The 18,862-nt window shown below is 41.3% G+C and overlaps 1 protein-coding gene across 3 annotated transcripts in view; it reads right to left on the reverse strand.

Moving 5' to 3' along the window:
• Positions 1–18,862, reverse strand: part of ano3 (anoctamin 3) — a gene marked incomplete at both ends in the record, with an annotated part of 35,925 nt that overhangs the window by 11,577 nt on the left and 5,486 nt on the right. The window contains 7 exons of one of the 3 annotated variants that reach the window (XM_083893301.1): positions 524–630; positions 1,907–2,041; positions 6,025–6,069; positions 6,199–6,299; positions 6,415–6,570; positions 6,675–6,823; positions 11,041–11,247. In XM_083893301.1, the coding sequence (XP_083749427.1) occupies positions 524–630; positions 1,907–2,041; positions 6,025–6,069; positions 6,199–6,299; positions 6,415–6,570; positions 6,675–6,823; positions 11,041–11,247 (900 nt within the window). Of the gene's footprint in view, positions 1–523; positions 631–1,906; positions 2,042–6,024; positions 6,070–6,198; positions 6,300–6,414; positions 6,571–6,674; positions 6,827–11,025; positions 11,248–18,862 lie in introns of all 3 variants that reach the window. The other 2 variants (XM_083893300.1, XM_083893302.1) reach the window with 2 other exon arrangements.

An 18,862-nucleotide genomic window follows, 5' to 3' on the forward strand; every position in this document is an offset into this window, starting at 1 on the left:
GTATATACTGCTGATAGCATAAAAAAAAAAAAACAGCCAGAGGGATCAGCCACAAGTGGAACAACAATACTAACAGCTCAGCAAGCAACAGCAGCACAGGTTTTAATCTTCCCACAGGAAAAAAACAACAAAGGCACTATAATCCCCCACTATCGCTCTGTGAAGTCACACTGGCAGCAACATTTTGGAGTTTCAGTGGAGAAAAGAAAATCACAGACTTACATGCAAAGAAAAAATGCAAAGACACAAAAAAAATGCAAAGACACAAATGAATCCAGAATGATGACATTTTGCTGACTTTGCTGAGAAGTGAAGTTGCAAAATCAACAGAAAAACAGAAAGAACATTTCTCTTAAATATATATATTGGTAGATTGCATTTGAATAACATCCACCGTGGCTGAAAAGCAATAAATGAAGTCATATGATGGGTATATGGACATGGAAATCACTAATGTGACACTGTCAGAAATATTCTTCAGGATGTGAGGAAGAAAAAAAGAGAATGGAGGGCACCGTCTTACCCATCTTTGATTTAGAGTCCTCATACTTGGTGCGCTGCAGGACATGATGCACTATTCTGCTTCTGGTGGAATTGGAGAAGAAGGTCCCTCTGTTGTTGATGGTGAAGCTGCGTGGAAAACAACATTCTCTGAGTCCTAAATCAATAAATTAGACACTCTAAATCGACCGGGGTTGTTTGTCTCTATGTGTCCCTGTGATGGACTGGCGATCTGTCCAGGGTGTGACCCCGGCCTTTTCGTCTCTATGTCAGCTTAGATTGGCACAACTCCCCCCCGCAACCCCCCGTGTGGAGGATAAAGCTCTAGAAGATGGATCGATGGATGGAGTTCTTGATAAAAGTCTCAATATATTGATGTCACACTCATGACCTTTTGATTAAAACATCTTTATTTGCTCAAACAAAAAAGTGGAGATTAAAAGGTTAATTTCATAAAAGGTCACATAGAGTGGTCCTGTTGCACATATATGTTAGTTATGGAGGTCTACTTACATATATTAACTTGTTTTTATGGTCAAAAACCTCCTAGTTGCTGCAAACTAGCAGATAGAAATCCTCTTTCCTGACAGTGTTTTTCTGCTGCGAGATTTCAGAGTGAACTTTCACCCCCAGGAGACAGAGTCTTGTGATTGGCCAGTACTATCCAGCACATCCGTTCTCAGAAGCGCAGCGCCCCCTTCTGGAACGGCGGATGCACTGCTCCTCATTATCAAAACATTGTTTTAACAGTGTTTAAAAATAGCTTCGTCACGACTCCCCGCCGCAGTCCCTTTGATGACTTTAAACCGGAGTCAGACCCAGAGTCAGAAGACACTGTTGCTCGTGAAACACCTCCACAACGGACGTTATTCTTCTTCTGCGGTTCAATGTACGCAACCGGATGTGCCCGGACTAGTGCCCGGAGCAGGACGATCGGTTGTTCAGGAGAACCGCTGCTTACGTAACTATTACGGGATTTTCAGTGATCTCGTTGAGCCCCGAGATTACAATAAAACACAACGTTCTCAGCAATGGCTGAACTGTTTGTCTCGAACCGTCAGGGCTTCATAAACAAGGTAATGATGCAGATACACACCAAAAAAACAGCGATAATAGGAACTTCCGGTCTAGTTCTGCTTTAAGCTAATGCTTTCATGGACATCTGCTCCTGTAGTTTGATATTTCATTCATGAACAGCTTCGTTGTTGTGAGAACATCATCAGCTGTTTTCCAAATCCTACATCCAGCGCTCAGGGCATAAATGAAGGCGAAGGCTGAGAGAGAAATTGGACGAATACCATACAAATACTACAGACACTGCTATTATGCAACACTTTGATCAGATCGAGTGTTTATGTACGAGTAGACATGCGTGTAGGGCTGAATTTGTGCGTGTCCTTCTTACTGATGCATGCGTGCTCTGCTGAAGGGCGCCGTGTAGCAGTCAGTCTCCTCCAGGTCAGGCAAGGCCTCTTTGTCCAGCTTCATAGGATTTCTGGGAAGCCAACTCTTTATTTGACGACATCTCAGGTGAAACCTGCTGCATGGACACAAGGGGACGTGAGATGGTGGTTTCTTTGTTGTTGTTGTTGTTGTTGTTGTTGTTGTTGATGAGCGTTTGTCCTTAAATCACCCTGGCAATCTCGCACCACCGCATCCTCACTAACGGAGGTGTTTACACACGCATGCACATGTAGAAATGTGGTGCAGGCATCATTTTTCACTTATTCTTGTGCGTGGGAGTCACTGATCCTGGATAAATATGCGCTGAATCCAACTCCATGGGTAATTATATTTTCTCATACTGCTGCATCATGATTAAAAAGCTCAGGAGAAGGCTGCTGGCATGTGCCAGGATACCAATTTTTCCAAAGTTAATTTAATAAATGGAAGGAAACATCTGCAGCAGCCATATTAACAGCTCTGTCAGGGGTTTGACATCACTGTCCGTGAGTGTTTGTTTGCGTATAATCGCGTTCCAATAAAAAAAATTTTTTTGTAACCGTAGTCTGAGCCTTTTTACAGTCCTTGCGTTGCTGAGGTTGCCATTTTGTGGAAATGGAAGCTCATTAATCAAATAAAGAATAACGACATGCTTCCTGAAATGTGCAGACCACATGATTCGCTGATTTTTTTTTTTTAAACTAATTCCCAAAGCTGTTTTATTCGATCTACAGAGAGTAGATCTGAGATTCATTCACACAACAACAGAGGACGTTGGGATTGAAACAAATAGATAAAATTGACAAAAAGTCAACGTCAAAATCACTTACTTCAAAATAAAAGCCCTACACCTACTTACTGAGTTTTGGTCAAGTTTAATGAGTAAAAGATAGAGACAAAATCGAATAAATAAATAAAAAAAAATTAATCCAGCTCTGTAATAGAATGTAAATTAAACAAACACAGAAGCAACATCATTATTTTAAGTTTATTCTTCATTTGACCAAGTGGGAAAAAAATGGGTGAGGCTCTGACCGAAATGGAAACACTACCCTGCAATCATGATGTTTAAGGTAAAATATGTGCATTATTCCTTTGAAAAGTTAGAACGCTAACATTTCCTTATTCGCACTAAATCTAAAGAAACACCCTGGCAGATGGGAGTGGGATGGAAATAATTACAGCAGCAATGGATGACGAGAACATTTGAGATGATGAAGGTACATAAAAAAGTTTGAGACTTCACCAAAGATATCACAAATTATCCTCGATGACAGTCAGTCTGCACCAAATGTACTGGCTATCGATCAAATACTTTATGAGATATTTCCATCTGGACCAACTGTTGGACTGATCTGCTGCTGCTGGTTGTGGCTGAAAATCAATTGGCTTGGTGTTTTCTCACTGCTGGAGCGGTCTTTATGATTAATCTGTGAGGCGTCTCTCTCTGGTATGGATTAAATGAATATAAATGTGAACTCTGAGGAGGAAACGCACACGTTTTATGAACGTTGTTGTGAGAGAGGACAGGTAATAATATCAAAAAGTAGAGAATAATATCAAAGCAGCAGCCTGCCATCATCAGCTCGGAGCCCATTTGTTGAGCTTAACAGGTATGCGAGTTAGCGACAGACTATTATTAAACACATTAGGGCCTATTTACTGCTCGGCTAGATTTTTCTTTTCAGAACTACAGCTTGGTGAGAAACTGCAGCAGCAAAGATGAGGAAACCTTAACAGAGCTCATCCTTCACGCCGACTGAAAGACACTCTCGTAAAAATGAAAAGTGGGGCGTTGTTGTCGTTCGGACAAGAGGGTGAGTGACTGTTGTGATTTTGTCAGCTGTGTGTAGGCGTGTGCACATTTGTAATAGTTTATTTACACAGTATATCTTGTGCGTAAAGTTTCTTTAAACATAGAAAAAAAAGAACATTTGTTCCCGTTAGTCTGTCAGGAGGCAAGGTAACTATATCAGCACGGACAGTTGGATATTCAATGTCTAATCAATGTCTAAGCTATTTATCTATTTGTTTTAGCTTTTATTTGATGGGTACAGTGCATTAATTACTTTAGACCAAGGGTCTCAAACTCGCGGCCCCTGGGCCACATACGGCCCGCCAGTCGATATCCTGCGGCCCTACACGTATTTTGAAATGATAAAATTCACCATTTAATTCTATATCAGCTTGTCTAGTGTTTTAATTGCAATGTACATTCTGTCGTTATTTACAGATTAATTTTGCATCATGAATATGTTGTTTTTTTGGTCGTGAACTATATATCAAAACAAACATTGGATTATCAAGATATAATTTAAATTTCGAATCAGCAAACTGTTCATTTTTCCTGAATTTTTTTTCACTTGACCCGGCCCCTCCTGACCAGACTAGAAGTTCACTGGCTCCCAGTTCATTTTGAGTTTGAGGCCCCTGCTTTAGACGGACCTTTAAGTACACCTTATGCAAAACATCAGAATAGACTGATGCACTTTTAGAGTTTAACAGTGACCCTGGATTTCCACTGGACGCGGAACGGCCGCGGAACGGCAGCGGCGCAGTCGCCGTTGCAAATCGCTTCCATTCTAATCAATGAGAGCATTCCCACCGGCCGCGCAGCGGCGCATCTCAGCAGCGGCCCAGAAGCAGATCACCGCGCCGCAGCGCTATCGATAGGAATCAGTTCTATTTTTTCCGTTGCCGCTGCTGAACCTCGTAAATTTCAACGAAGCAGATCGCACAAGACAGGAAAAGCGACACAGAATCAAAGTAAAACATTTCCGCCCCCCTTTCAAAATAAAACACAATACGCAGGTCATATAGCCTGTCACAACTTCACACCAACATTACGTCGTGACCGGTGCTGCCAGGTAAACAGTCAATTAATCAGAGCGTCTCGGAGAGTCATAATGTACGACGAGATTTTACATTTATGACACCAGATCAACAGTTCTTCCACTTCGGAGAATGAAAAGAAGCTTTTGTTGTTGTTGTTTACTTTATACACACAGTCTATCGCTGGATCTCGCGAACTTGCGTCCGTTCGAGATTATCGCGCAATCTTCCGTGAATACCGCCGGCTCCCAAGGCTCCGCGCCGCTGCCGTAACGCGCCCGGTGGGGATTGACGCTGGGCAGAGGACGAAGCAGAACCGCGCCGCTGCCGTTCCGCGGCCGTTCCGTGTTCAGTGGAAATCCGGGGTAAGAAGCTCAGTAAAAATGTGCTGTTTGGGTGTGGACAACTGGATTGTTGTTGAACTCCGACTAGTGACAACCTACAACTCTCATAAGAATTAAACTGGACTGAATTTGACAACTCGTAAACCTATCTATATCTGAAATATCGGATTCCCAGTAATATCTTGCTTGAGAGAATATATTTTAGAGCCTCTAAATTTGAAAAATGTACATGCATTACTGTATGGTACTAACAGATTTTTTTCGTCTACAAAAGAAAAACTGCCATATTTGCTTAATTTCACTTGCTGGACTGATTCTATCTGCCTTTTAGTCAGATGTAGGGATGGGAAATGTTGGCGTCGTGTGCAGAGCAGAACAACACATCAAAGTGCATGCATGTCTCTCTCTCTCGCTCTCTAAAAATAGCACGCAAAAGAAGCCAAAGCAGTTCCAGACTGAAAAATTAAAAGCACTTATTAGAAAAACTGTGTCAGAGCTGAACGCGGTGGTGAATAATTAAGTCGGAAAGTTTAATTACACTTATAAACATTGCACTATTTTTTTGAATGACTTTCAGAAAATCAATCTTCCTCTTGCTTAATATAGAGGGTGTATATATATAATTTATACAGTATATATATTCACACACAGCCTGTACTGTATATAGATACGTCGGAATATCTGGACTCATTTACTGTCACGATGTGAACTACCATGATGGTTTGGCTCAAACTTTCTCTGTTTTGGCTTTTCAGTGAAAACGACATCCACAGCTCACAGCTCTGTTGAGGCCTTGCAGCTAAATGCTGTTCCTTCATCTCAACACGGACACTAAGACATCACTTTTTTTTCTGCCTCCAGACAGGAACAGGCTGACAGAAGCCTATAACTTAAATCCACTTACCTACGAAGGGTTTTACTCTTCCAGTCCGTGAAGTAACATTTTTTCCTTAAAAAAGCAGAAAAAAAAAAAACAATCAGTCATTATCTACAGAGAATGAAATAATTTGCCAGAACAACTGACTTTCACTTTCCAGAATTGAAGGTTCAAACTGTTTTTTCTTCTAACTGCATCTACCTGAAAGGCATTCGAATGTTCATCTGCTCTGCATATTTGCAAAGCGTCTCCCACGGAGCATGGACTTTCACGAACATGATGTCGTTGTTTGTTAAAGACGGCTTTCAAGTAAAAAAAAACAACAAGAGAAATTTAAGAAATAAGTTAAAAGTAGTGGTAGTATTTATTAGTTATCCTCCTGATATCTTAATATTGTGGTTAGACATATTTTCATACCTCTTTCTCCAGCATCAGGCCCTCGGCGCGCAGGTTCTTCTCAAACGTGCACCTCTTCTCCACCTGTGGACTGGACTTCTTGTAGACCAGGATGTAGTCGATTCGTTTTTTTCCATCTCGGAAAAAGAGCCCAGAGGAATCGGCAGGATTCTTCCGCTGTACCGACAACGGTTTCTACATTTTAGATCCAATAACGATGGCACAACACTCTGAACATTTAGTGTTGTGACTGTGGGTCAGTCAGGAGCGGGGGGGCTTACCTGAAATGAATCCACGCGTGCCTCTAGTTTACGGGTGACGGGGTGACAGGCTGACCGGGCGACAGGCTTTTGCAGCAGAAATGGCTCGTCTGTCCTCGTTTCACACGTCGTCGCCTCCGATTCCTCCGTATAGAGATCGCCGCCATCGTCTGCTGCACAGCACGATCAACGAGACAGTTATTGAGCTGGTATGAAATCCCACGACATAACCTTGACGTATTTTGTTGTTGCTCGAGTCAATATTATCCCTTTATTCAATTTCAACACCGAAATGAGATCTGAGCCAAACAAAAATCTATGTTATTTCCCACCAGGACAACAGCCGAGACAACTAAATCTCAAACTTAACTGCGTGCAAACAAAAAAACAGTGTAACACACGCTTTTCTATGAAGGAATTCTTTTCATTATGCGCTTCCCCACAATAATCCAAAACACTACTGTTTTATTTAAAGTGCTGATGTCACTCACAGGCCAGGGTGCTGAGTGAATGGACACTAAGGAGCTTTGTGGGTAAAATAAATTGATTAAGTATTAAACTTGGCTCAGACATGGTCATTTTCAATCACACCCGAATTCACTCATTCCGTCAGACCATCTTGAAGCATTGACTTTGGCTTGAAGGTAAACGTGTTTAAACTATGCCAATAAGTGACTCACGTGTTTTATCAGCATGTGCTTATGAAAATGTTATCTGGATCATGTTATAAATCAGGCTTAGATTTGTTAGAAATCCATGCCGCAAAACTCCTAGGACAATATTCTTTGGACTGAGGAGAAAAAACTGGAGCATTCTCTAAGTTTATGGTAAAATAAATGAAAACTTAAAAGAAAAGAGCACCATACCCACTGGGAAATATTGCTTAGTTATGATTTGGGGCTGCTCTGCTATATCTGGCACAGGTGGAACTTGAATCTGTATCTCGGTATCCTGGAACAAATATGTCCGGTGTCAGAAAGCTCAAGCTTGATCCCAGTTTATGAGTCCTCAAACAGGATAATGACCCAAAACATACAACTAGAAACACCCAAGAATGGCTCAAACATCTATTCTCTATGATCCCTGGTCTTAAACCTACTGAACAGTAGAAAGATCTGAAATATTACCTGTTGGCAGATGAGGGAGTTTTATTAGGCGTTACAGAGCTCGTTTGTTGGCTGTTGCCAACGATTGCACAATACAAAATTAAAGTCACCATCATTTTAACCGACACATTTCTGTTTTATTATTTAAAAGATTTCGTCAAAAGAAATAAAGCCTGGTTTGTGTTATAACATGGAATGAAGAATGATGGGAGGCCAATAACTTTTCAAAGTTTCAAATGATTTCTGAGATAATTGTGGGTTCTGGGGACCAAATTTGTCCACATGTGTACATGCTAGTGATGGGATCGGCAGTTCATTTGAGTGCACTGAATCACTTGAATCAGTTCATTAAAATTCGATTCACAAGTGAGTGACGGCGACGGCGCGGGCGAATGACTTCACGGGTGATTCACGGGACCCGGCAGTTCCATTCCCGGCCGCCCGCGCTCGCCGCTGAGCTCAACTGAACTAAAAAATGGAACGAATCAGTTCATGAAGTGATCCCAGTCAGTTCGTTCACTCAAATGATTCGTACTTTCGAAACGAATCACTCCTGACCGACACAACACTAGTACATGCATGTGCACCATATTTACAGATATGTGGGTGTGAAGTTCTTTATAAAAAATTAATGAAAGTTGAAACTAAGTTTATCCAAAGTTAAAAGGAGCTTTCTCTAGTTCTCAGCAGTCGTTAGTTTAAAGCGGAACTAGACCGGAAGTTCCAATTAACGCTGTTTATTTTGGTGTGTATCTGCATCATTACCTTGTTTATGAAGCCCTGACGGTTCGAAACAAACAGTTCAGTCACTGCTGAGAACGTTGTGTTTTATTGTAATCTCGGGGCTCAACGAGATCACTGAAAATCCCGTAATAGTTACGTAAGCAGTGGTTCTCCTGAACAACCGATCGTCCTGCTCCGGGCGGTAGTCCGGGCACATCCGATTACGTACATTGAACCGCAGAAGAAGAATAACGTCCGTTGTGGAGGTGTTTCACAAGCAACAGTGTCTTCTGACTCTGGGTCTGACTCCGGTTTAAAGTCATAAAAGGGACTGCGGCGGGGAGTCGTGACGAAGCTATTTTTAAACACTGTTAAAACAATGTTTTGATAATGAGGAGCAGTGCATCCGCCGTTCCAGAGGGGGGCGCTGCGCTTCTGAGAACGGATGTGCTGGATAGTACTGGCCAATCACAAGACTCTGTCTTCTGGGGGTGAAAGTTCACTCTGAAATCTCGCAGCAGAAAAACACTGTCAGAAAAGAGGATTTCTATCGGCTAGTTTACAGAAATTAGGAGGTTTTTGACCATAAAAACAAGCTAATATATGTAAGTAGACCTCCATAACTAACATTTATGTGCAACAGGACCACTCTATGTGACCTTTAAGGTGTGGTATTTGTATATCGGGAGCGGTTTTCTGTGTATAATTTCCATAATAACTGTGACTCTGTTCTCAGCCTCAACAAAATTAGATTAGTAGAATGATAGTAAAACATCAACATGTATTATGTCCAGCTTGATCCTGTTTAATCTGTCAGTAATCACAGTGGAGAAGCTGGTGAAGGATCACGTCCTCGTCTGCCGACCGACCTGCCGGTTGTTTGTTTATACTGCCCACACCCTCTCTCTCTCCTCCCGTCTACACACTCCTGAGGCCAAGAGAAAACTGAACCATTCCTCAGATATCTATTCTCAGAACAACGTCAAAGCGCCAGTCTTCACCAAAAATAGCAATATCTCACCTTTAGCCGATCGGCACGAAACTCCAATCTCTCCTGTTTTTTTTGCCCACTGCTCACAGCAAAGAAATACCACCGGGTTGAGAATAAAGCGGTTTTTTTTCAATGTCAGGGAAATGCCATCATGCACACAATCGTCAGTGTCAATGGCCTCTCAAGATACTTGAAATTATTCATAAGACCAAGTCTTTTTGCTCTTCAACAGGCTTTTCATTTCACCAGCCCACACAGTGATGTAGTGTTTTTCTTGTAACAGTATTTTCCTGCTGAATATCACTCCCTTTGTAAGTGCATCAGTTTTCTCCTGAAGACTTGAATCTCTTGCAGCATTAACGCAGTGCATACACTTATTTACACACGCTTTAAATGCTGTTATTATATTAAACACTACTGATTGACTGATTATTCAGTCAGCCAATAAATTACCTGTTTTATGTATTAAATATTTCGTTTGTACACTTTTTTTAATTTAAATTATATCAATTAACTGCAGTCCAGACACCAAAGTGCTGACTGGAGTGAGTAAGTTTTGTTCAATAAATCTTGAAAATTAAGCAATTTTGTGCATTAATGTAATTAAACTGTTATATTTTGCTATATTTTATAGCAGATATAAAACATACAGTACTGAGTACGTAGGTGGTTTTAATGAAGCTTACTGGCATTAGACCTAAAACGATCCCATTCCCGTGGCACTGAATTTGCTTGACTGCCTTTTTCATGTCGTACTTTTTACTTCAGCGAGAACCTGGAACTAAGCTATACTTTAAAGGTCACATAGAGTGGTCCTGTTGCACATATATGTTAGTTATGGAGGTCTACTTACATATATTAACTTGTTTTTATGGTCAAAAACCTCCTAGTTGCTGTAAACTAGCCGATAGAAATCCTCTTTTCTGACAGTGTTTTTCAGCCGCGATGTTTCAGAGTGAACTTTCACCCCCAGAAGACAGAGTCTTGTGATTGGCCAGTACTATCCAGCACATCCGTTCTCAGAAGCGCAGCGCCCCCCTCTGGAACGGCGGATGCACTGCTCCTCATTATCAAAACATTGTTTTAACAGTGTTTAAAAATAGCTTCTTCACGACTCCCCGCCGCAGTCCCTTTTATGACTTTAAACCGGAGTCAGACCCAGAGTCAGAAGACACTGTTGCTCGTGAAACACCTCCACAACGGACGTTATTCTTCTTCTGCGGTTCAATGTACGTAACCGGATGTGACCGGACTACCGCCCGGAGCAGGACGATCGGTTGTTCAGGAGAACCGCTGCTTACGTAACTATTACGGGATTTTTTAGTGATCTCGTTGAGCCCCGAGATTACAATAAAACACAACGTTCTCAGCAATGGCTGAACTGTTTGTTTCGAACCGTCAGGGCTTCATAAACAAGGTAATGACGCAGATACACACCAAAAAAAACAGCGATAATAGGAACTTCCGGTCTAGTTCCGCTTTAAAATCAACACACAACCAGTCGTGCCACTCTTCCGTGACTGAAACATCACATCCATTAAACGGGTTTTACTCGCAAGAGACTGACCTGTCTGTGGGGGGAGAAGGCTGCAGGAAGTGCTGATGCCCTGAGTCAGAACTTCCACGTCTGCTTTGGGCTCCGGGCTCAGAGGCACAGAAAGGAAGTGGTTGAGGTTGATTGGGTGAGTCTGACTCTGGGCGAGGCAGGGAAGGCTGCGGCGAGACGGCTTCAGGCTCTTCTCCTTCGGGATCTCGCTGATGCTTGTGTGCATGCCTGAGGATGAGAAGAACAGAGGAGGGGTGTTTTTTTTTTTTTTTCTTCAAATGGTTGGTGTACTGATTAGCACTCTTGCAGACCTGGGTTTGCAAGTGTGCGTGTTCTCCTTGTGTGTGCAGATTTGAAGATGAGGCGAATTGGACACTCTGAATTGACTGTCGGTGCGAGTGTGAGAGTGGATGGTTGTTTGTCTTGATGTGGCCCTGTGACGGACAGGCGATCGGTCCAGCTCGTACTCCGACTTTCACCCTACGTCAGCTGAGATTGGCACATGCGCCGCCCGCGACCCTCATGTGGAGGATGAAGCGGTAAAAGATGGATGGATTGATTAAGGCTTAAAGACTTAGGAATAAGGACATATTTAAGTCAGTGGCATTTGCAGTGAAGGGTGAACTTTGAAGAAGCTTTGATGAACGATCAGCCACAGCCACAAATATCCCAGTGGAAGAGTCAATGACATTTAACACATGATATTTTCATATTGCATTAGTCAATAACACTAAAGACAGAGAAATTAGGGTTTTAACACTAGCTACAGTATCGAGGTGTTGTTGGTCGCCAGGGAGACGACAATCAGTTATGTAATCATTTGTTTTTAGATAGATTTCTTTTTAGTTGTGTGACTATTTGATTAAAAAGATATTCAAACATTTGTTGACAGAGGTGTAACGTGTGAGAACATTTGTTTCCTCTTTACACAGCGCATTAAATAAAGTCAAGGGAGTGAGTAGTAAAATGGAGGGAAGGAAGAGGGGAGAAACCCGTCATCGGCTACAGTGCTGGCGATAATGTCCGTCCTTCATAGAGGAGTGCATAAAACCATCAGCACTCCTCCATCAAATTACACAGCTCAATAACGTCAGGACAAGCAGCACGAGGGTGTGTATCCACAACACTTAACTGCATACAAAAGTGTGTGCTTGTTAGTCAGCAAACGCGGCCAATCGCGTTCATTTTGAGCTGCTACAGACAGTAACTTTCTCATTGATATGTCATTATTTCATGAAAAGCATCCATTAGCTTTACAGTGAGGAGCGAGGAGGCGACCGGAGCTAGGAAACAAGGAGGGCAACGCTTGGACATAATTGATCAGCCTTTTAATGGGCTGACATAAAAGACAATCAATCAATCAAATGCACATGCCATTTCAAATGAACTTGCATGTCTTGGGACTGTGAAAGGAAGCAGAGGTTAAAGGTCACATAGAGTGGTCCTGTTGCACATAAATGTTAGTTATGGAGGTCTACTTACATATATTAACTTGTTTTTATGGTCAAAAACCTCCTAGTTGCTGTAAACTAGCCGATAGAAATCCTCTTTTCTGACAGTGTTTTTCAGCCGCGCTGTTTCAGAGTGAACTTTCACCCCCAGAAGACAGAGTCTTGTGATTGGCCAGTACTATCCAGCACATCCGTTCTCAGAAGCGCAGCGCCCCCCTCTGGAACGGCGGATGCACTGCTCCTCATTATCAAAACATTGTTTTAACAGTGTTTAAAAATAGCTTCTTCACGACTCCCCGCCGCAGTCCCTTTATGACTTTAAAACCGGAGTCAGACCCAGAGTCAGAAGACACTGTTGCTCGTGAAACACCTCCACAACGGACGTTATTCTTCTTCTGCGGTTCAATGTACGTAACCGGATGTGCCCGGACTAGTGCCCGGAGCAGGACGATCGGCTGTTCAGGAGAACCGCTGCTTACGTAACTATTACCGGATTTTCAGTGATCTCGTTGAGCCCCGAGATTACAATAAACACAGCGTTCTCAGCAATGACTGAACTGTTTGTTTCGAACCGTCAGGGCTTCATAAACAAGGTAATGACGCAGATACACACCAAAAAAAACAGCGATAATAGGAACTTCCGGTCTAGTTCCGCTTTAAAGTAGAAAACCTGCACAGACAGAGGGAGAAAAAAAACAAACTCTCCAGTAAAACTCTGACTGAACCAGGGTTTAAAAACAAGTACATTCACTCTGTGTCATTGTTGTGGTTGTGCAGTGCTAACCACTTATTATGATGAGGCTATTTTTCAAGGTCATTCTAGCAATAAAAGAGCGTTTGTGTGGTGGTTGACAGACATGAATAACGCCTTTAATACTCTTGCAATGATGAACTGTAAAGAGAAGGTCAATAGCAACAATGACCGTCCAGCAACAGGAGCAGCACGATGTATACGTGACCTTCAGCTTCAGCGACGCAGGTCCTGATAAATGTATTTATGACACACACTCTCTCTCTTTCTGATGAGAGTGAGGAATTCTCCCAGTGATCGTCCTACAATGTGCAGATTCACTGATAATTCTTGGTGGGGTTTTTTTTTCCAGGGTTCTATTGATGTCAGAATGGAGACAGCTAAAGATGTGAGCCCATGGGAGACACCAAACATGCAGTGTGCATATTTACACTGATATGATATGAAGAGAATGATAGCAGTGAGCTCCAGCTACAAGATAAACTGAATAACTGAGCAAACCATAAGAGGAAATTCTGTTTAAGTATGTCAAATATAAAACGATCACTTTAAAATGTGACATTAAATTGATTTATTCTTTTTATTCAGGGCACACAGCTTGCTTTCCCTGTGTACATAGCTCTCTACATTGCTTTCTTTACCATTTAAATTTTGAAAGAAGTCCCACTTGTCCCAGTTACATCTAAAATGACATTTTATATTATATTATATGGTCCAATTGAGCACGATGGTCAGTTTCAGTTTTTCACACAGAAACGACATGCTTTATGACTGGACAGAAAAAAGTCAAAATGGTTTCCCTGTCTCTGTGGATCTCTGTGGAGCAAGACTCAAAAAGCTGGAGATGATGAATCAGAGCAGTGTGTGAGCTAATGGGCCTGTCTGGGTAAAGCCTTGTGGTCCCAGAAGACGCTCAAAGTTTTAAATAGACCCACAAATTGGACAGAGCTGGTGTGTGAATATGCTTTCATGGAAATTTCAGAACAGAAAACAGAAAATCGCTGATCAAACCTCTGGATGTTAAAGGTGCCATATGTAAGAATGTGGCCAAAAACAGTAATTACATTAAAATTCTAAATAACGAGGTCTTTTAGGTTTCGTTTTTTGACATAACTGGCAACCCGCGGTTTCTCGGCAGCTGAGACTCTACTGACTGCAATGATTGGTAGACGGTGGTAGGTGGCGCAACATAAACATGATTTGCAGTCTGCAAAATATTTTTTTTTAATGCAAATATTTTGTCTGTACTGTTGTTGTTGGTGACTTCAGTTTGTTATATGAACATTATTCCTGAGTCTCTGTGACATATTAGGAGGATTTTATAGCCAGTTGCATTAGATTTATTACATAATGCACCATTAAATATATAACAACAGTTATCGGACAATCACTGCCCTGCTCCAAAGCTTTAGCTTCATCTCAAGTTTATTCTGAAGCAGCATTCTATAGGTCTATATAAATATATAAATGATTAATCTAAAGTGAAACGCTGTATTTAATCTCACAGTGTGCTGGCTGGTTTATCAAGAGGAAGTTAATCCCTCGTGTGCATTGGCTGTGCAATATATATGTGTGTGTGTATGTGTGTGTGTGTGTGTGTGTGTTCTTATACTTGCGGCATACTGAGGACCAGTGAGGGTTTTTAACCAACAAAGTGAGGACGTTTTTACGGAGTGAGGACATTTTGGCTGGTCCTCAAATTTTTTTCATTGAAATCACTTCCTTAGGTTGCTATAACATGCCATACTTAGTTTGTCAAAAAAAAAATCACATTTGGACGACATAGTATAGTATGACGTTTTTGTCAAATTTTGGACCAATTTGTTTTGTCAAATTTTGGACCAAATTTTTTTTGTCAAATTTTGGACCAAATTTTTTTTGTCAAATTTTGGACCAAATTTTTTTTGTCAAATTTTGGACCAAATTTTTTTTGTCAAATTTTGGACCAAATTTTTTTTGTCAAATTTTGGATCAAATTTTTTTTGTCAAATTTTGGACCACATTTTTTTTGTCAAATTTTGGACCACATTTTTTTTTGTCAAATTTTGGACCAAATTTGTTATTGCCAAATTTTGGACCAAATTTGTTATTGCCAAGTATTGGATCAAATTTTTTTTGCCAAATTTTGGACCAAATTTTTTTGTCAAATTTTGGACCAAATTTTTTTGTCAAATTTTGGACCACATTTTTTTTGTCAAATTTTGGACGACCAAACATTTTTGGTCAAAATTTTTTTTTTATTATTTTGGACGACATAGTATAGTGTGACGTTTTTGTCCAATTTTGGACCAAAAATTTTTGGTCAAATTTTTTTTTTTTACATTTTTGTCGACATAGTATAGTATTACGTTTTTGTAAAATTTTTGACCAAAAATCAAAAAAAATCAAAAAAGTTTTCCAGCCCTTTTTGCTCTGGGGCTCCACCTGCAGACATTTTATGGTACTGCAACCAGTAGTTCTATATAGATGTCATTCATGAAGTAGATATTTGTAATTGTGTTGATTTATAAAGTGGAAATGCTGGTCCTCACTTTGTCAGCAACCCAGTCCTCAGTATGCAGCAAGTACAAGAATGTGTGTGTGTGTGTGTGTGTGTGTGTGTGTGTGTGTGTGTGTGTGTGTGTGTGTGTGTGTGTGTGTGTGTGTGTGTGTGTGTGTGTGTGTGTGTGTGTGTGTGTGTGTGTGAACAGGAGTGTCTGTGGGCCCTGCACAAGCAGCAGGAAGGAGGTGACAGAAGAGGATCAACAGAAAGTAAAAGAAGGACAAGAGGAGGCAGAGGGACTTGGCGCTCACTGTGAGGCGGTGTGAGAAAAGTATCTCCATAACAAAACCCTTGATGAAAAGCTGGGGCGGAGCTGGATTAGCCTCAGAGAAGGTTGTGATCTGGGATTTAGATCTTTCCTGTGCAACTTATCCATGAGTGAGAGTCAAACATTTTCCTCCTCTGTCTGGGCATGTGTGTAGAATAACACTGTATATCAACAGTGTCAGCCATTGTGACTGTATATCATGGTTTGCATTTCTGACAAACTTCCGTCCTGCCTGTCAGAGAAAAGTACGGATTTCTCTGGCAATAGCAAACAACACTCCTCTGGTAGTCTCTGCAGCCAAACTACTCCGAGCCAGATTGAGGAAGTAACATACCATATTTAACAGTCAAGTACAGGTTGCCAGAAGCAACAGAAGCAAAAACATGGTGGTGAAATTGAGACGGACCTGTCCAAGATCTGTAAAAATAAGTTATTGCCGTTTTTCCATCGTCCACCATTGATTGAGACCTGAGCAACTGAAGCATGTATTATTAGATTATCTGCAAAGATGGTGCACAAAGTACCAGGGAATTCAGGTCAGTGGGTTGTTTCCCATCACGCCTCTGTGTTTCCTCATTCTATACCTTCAATTATTCATCCCCGTTCAGACTAACACACTTTCAGCATTACAGCTTTTAACTGAGGGGGAACATTCTGGATCAGGAACTTTTTGAGCACACGTCATTATAGTTTTACATATATAGTGCATTTCAGGGGATGCAACAGTGGCAAAAAAATAACATGTGGTGTGATCACAAAATGATCATACGTGGAGGCTGGACTGAGGCGAGGCCAGCAGCACTGCCAAAAAAAGTTGCTCTCCGAGAGTGTGTTTCATCCTCTGCTTGGCACTATATCAATGAACACATATACAGAGCCGAGTTCACAGGGAGGATTTAGATGGTTTCATATCGGCTGCGGAATATTTGGGCTCATATCTTATCACATGCCACACGGTTAGTGCTCAAGGCACACCGACATTTCTTTTACGTAAAAAAGATAATCACGATCTCAGGATTAGATCATAATTTAAGCAGGGAGAGTGAAAGTAAATCACAAAAATGTGAAAATTATTAAACATGCATTTGCTTTGTTCACCTGACAATCCATCTGACTCTTAAAAAAGATGTTTTTTAACAGTTATTTTTTTCACTTTGTTTATTACTCATCGTGTGAGCATGTCGTTTGTTTGTTATCGGGGCTCATTGTCCTTGCCCGGCTGCCTCACTTCTTTATCTCTGCGCTCCCACTTATCTCTGTCAGCGCAAGTCAGCTGTGGTGAAATGTCCTCCCTTATCTTGAGTTTCCATTTACATCTGTCTACTGGAGCCTGTTACATGATGATATACTCAATATAATCTCTGCACTTAGTGCATATTTAAGTCTGAATCTGAGTCGAGTTTTCACCCGATTAAGAAAATGCAAAAGGGATGACGTTCATTTGACATAGAATGACTCACCTATACACATACTGTATATATAACTCTGCAATGTTTCGCTTGACAGGCATCCAACTTGGAGAGTGACTTGCTAAGGGCTCCAGGGTGTGCAGTGGTGACTTTAGTGTTTGAATTAGAAAAGCAAATGCATATATCAGTAGAAATCCCTAAGGTGTGTTAGCAACTACAACGTAGCACATAACAAACCAGTACTGCACTAGTTGTATAAAGTGCTGGCTAGGTAAGTGACTAAGACAAACGTCTTGTAGCTTTTACAATCCTACAGTGTTCATTTCTAATAAACCAGCTTGCTTTTATTTTGGTTTTAATAACATTGAATGACATTACATGTGCTTTTTTTTAACACATAGTTTAGTATTCTGGCCATATCACGTCATAATCATAATTCTAGGTATACCTATAGTGGGAACTGAAGAATATTTCTCAGTTATGGTAATGCATGACAAGGAACTCAAAGGCTCACATAATACAAACACCGTACAACCGCATTAGGCACAATGTGACTGCCAGGGCTGACAGTCATAACAGCTAGCTATACTAATGCTAATCGAAATTTAAAAAAAAAATTGTGTTGTGCCTAATGAGGTTGCACAGTGTTTGTATTGTGTTAGTCCTAGGCTAATGCTAATAGTAGCCTCGCTAGCTTACCTTCGGAAACAGGTTTGCCAAGTTAGCAGCCAAGTAGTAGCATGCTAATGCAAAATAAATATGTGCTCGCGTATTGGTGAATGGACTCCTCGTCGTTTCAGTATGACACCATGTTCTGCGGTGAACCGTGTGAAAATGTCTCACCCAGCGTGAGGACAGCCTCTTCACTCCCACCTCCCCACTCCAGACAGCACAGCTGCTGCTGATGAGCCGCTGCCCGCCTGGTGCAGCGTGATAAATTGGCGAAAATTAAGATTCCTCCAAAAAAATTTGAAAGTCAAGAATGCACATCATCGGGCCATGCTCAACCCAGATCCAAAGTCTTAGGGCGATCTGACTCACGGTCAGCGAGATATGCCTGTCACAGACACACAGACAGGTAGACAGACACATAGAGAAAGAATGTGAATTTAAGTGATTAACGATTGTCAAATCTTAAATGACTTAGCGACTGAGGCATCAAACCCGTTAGTCAACCAGGTCACATAACACACACGGAGAAGAAAAATAGATACAAAAGGCTTAAAAAGAATGAAAAGACATTCATTTCAAGACACTTTGTATTCAAGCACAAGATGTCACACGACCACGGTGAAGGCCAAACGCGACGGTGAGATAAGATCAACAAGATGTCACGGTTGGGAGAAAAAAGAAAAACAGATATATAACAGTTAAACCGTAAAAGCGGAACATGAGCAGATGAAGACGTTTGCAGACTCAATT

The sequence above is a fragment of the Microchirus variegatus genome, assembly GCF_963457635.1.
Source record: "Microchirus variegatus genome assembly, chromosome: 8".
Lineage (NCBI taxonomy): Eukaryota > Metazoa > Chordata > Actinopteri > Pleuronectiformes > Soleidae > Microchirus > Microchirus variegatus.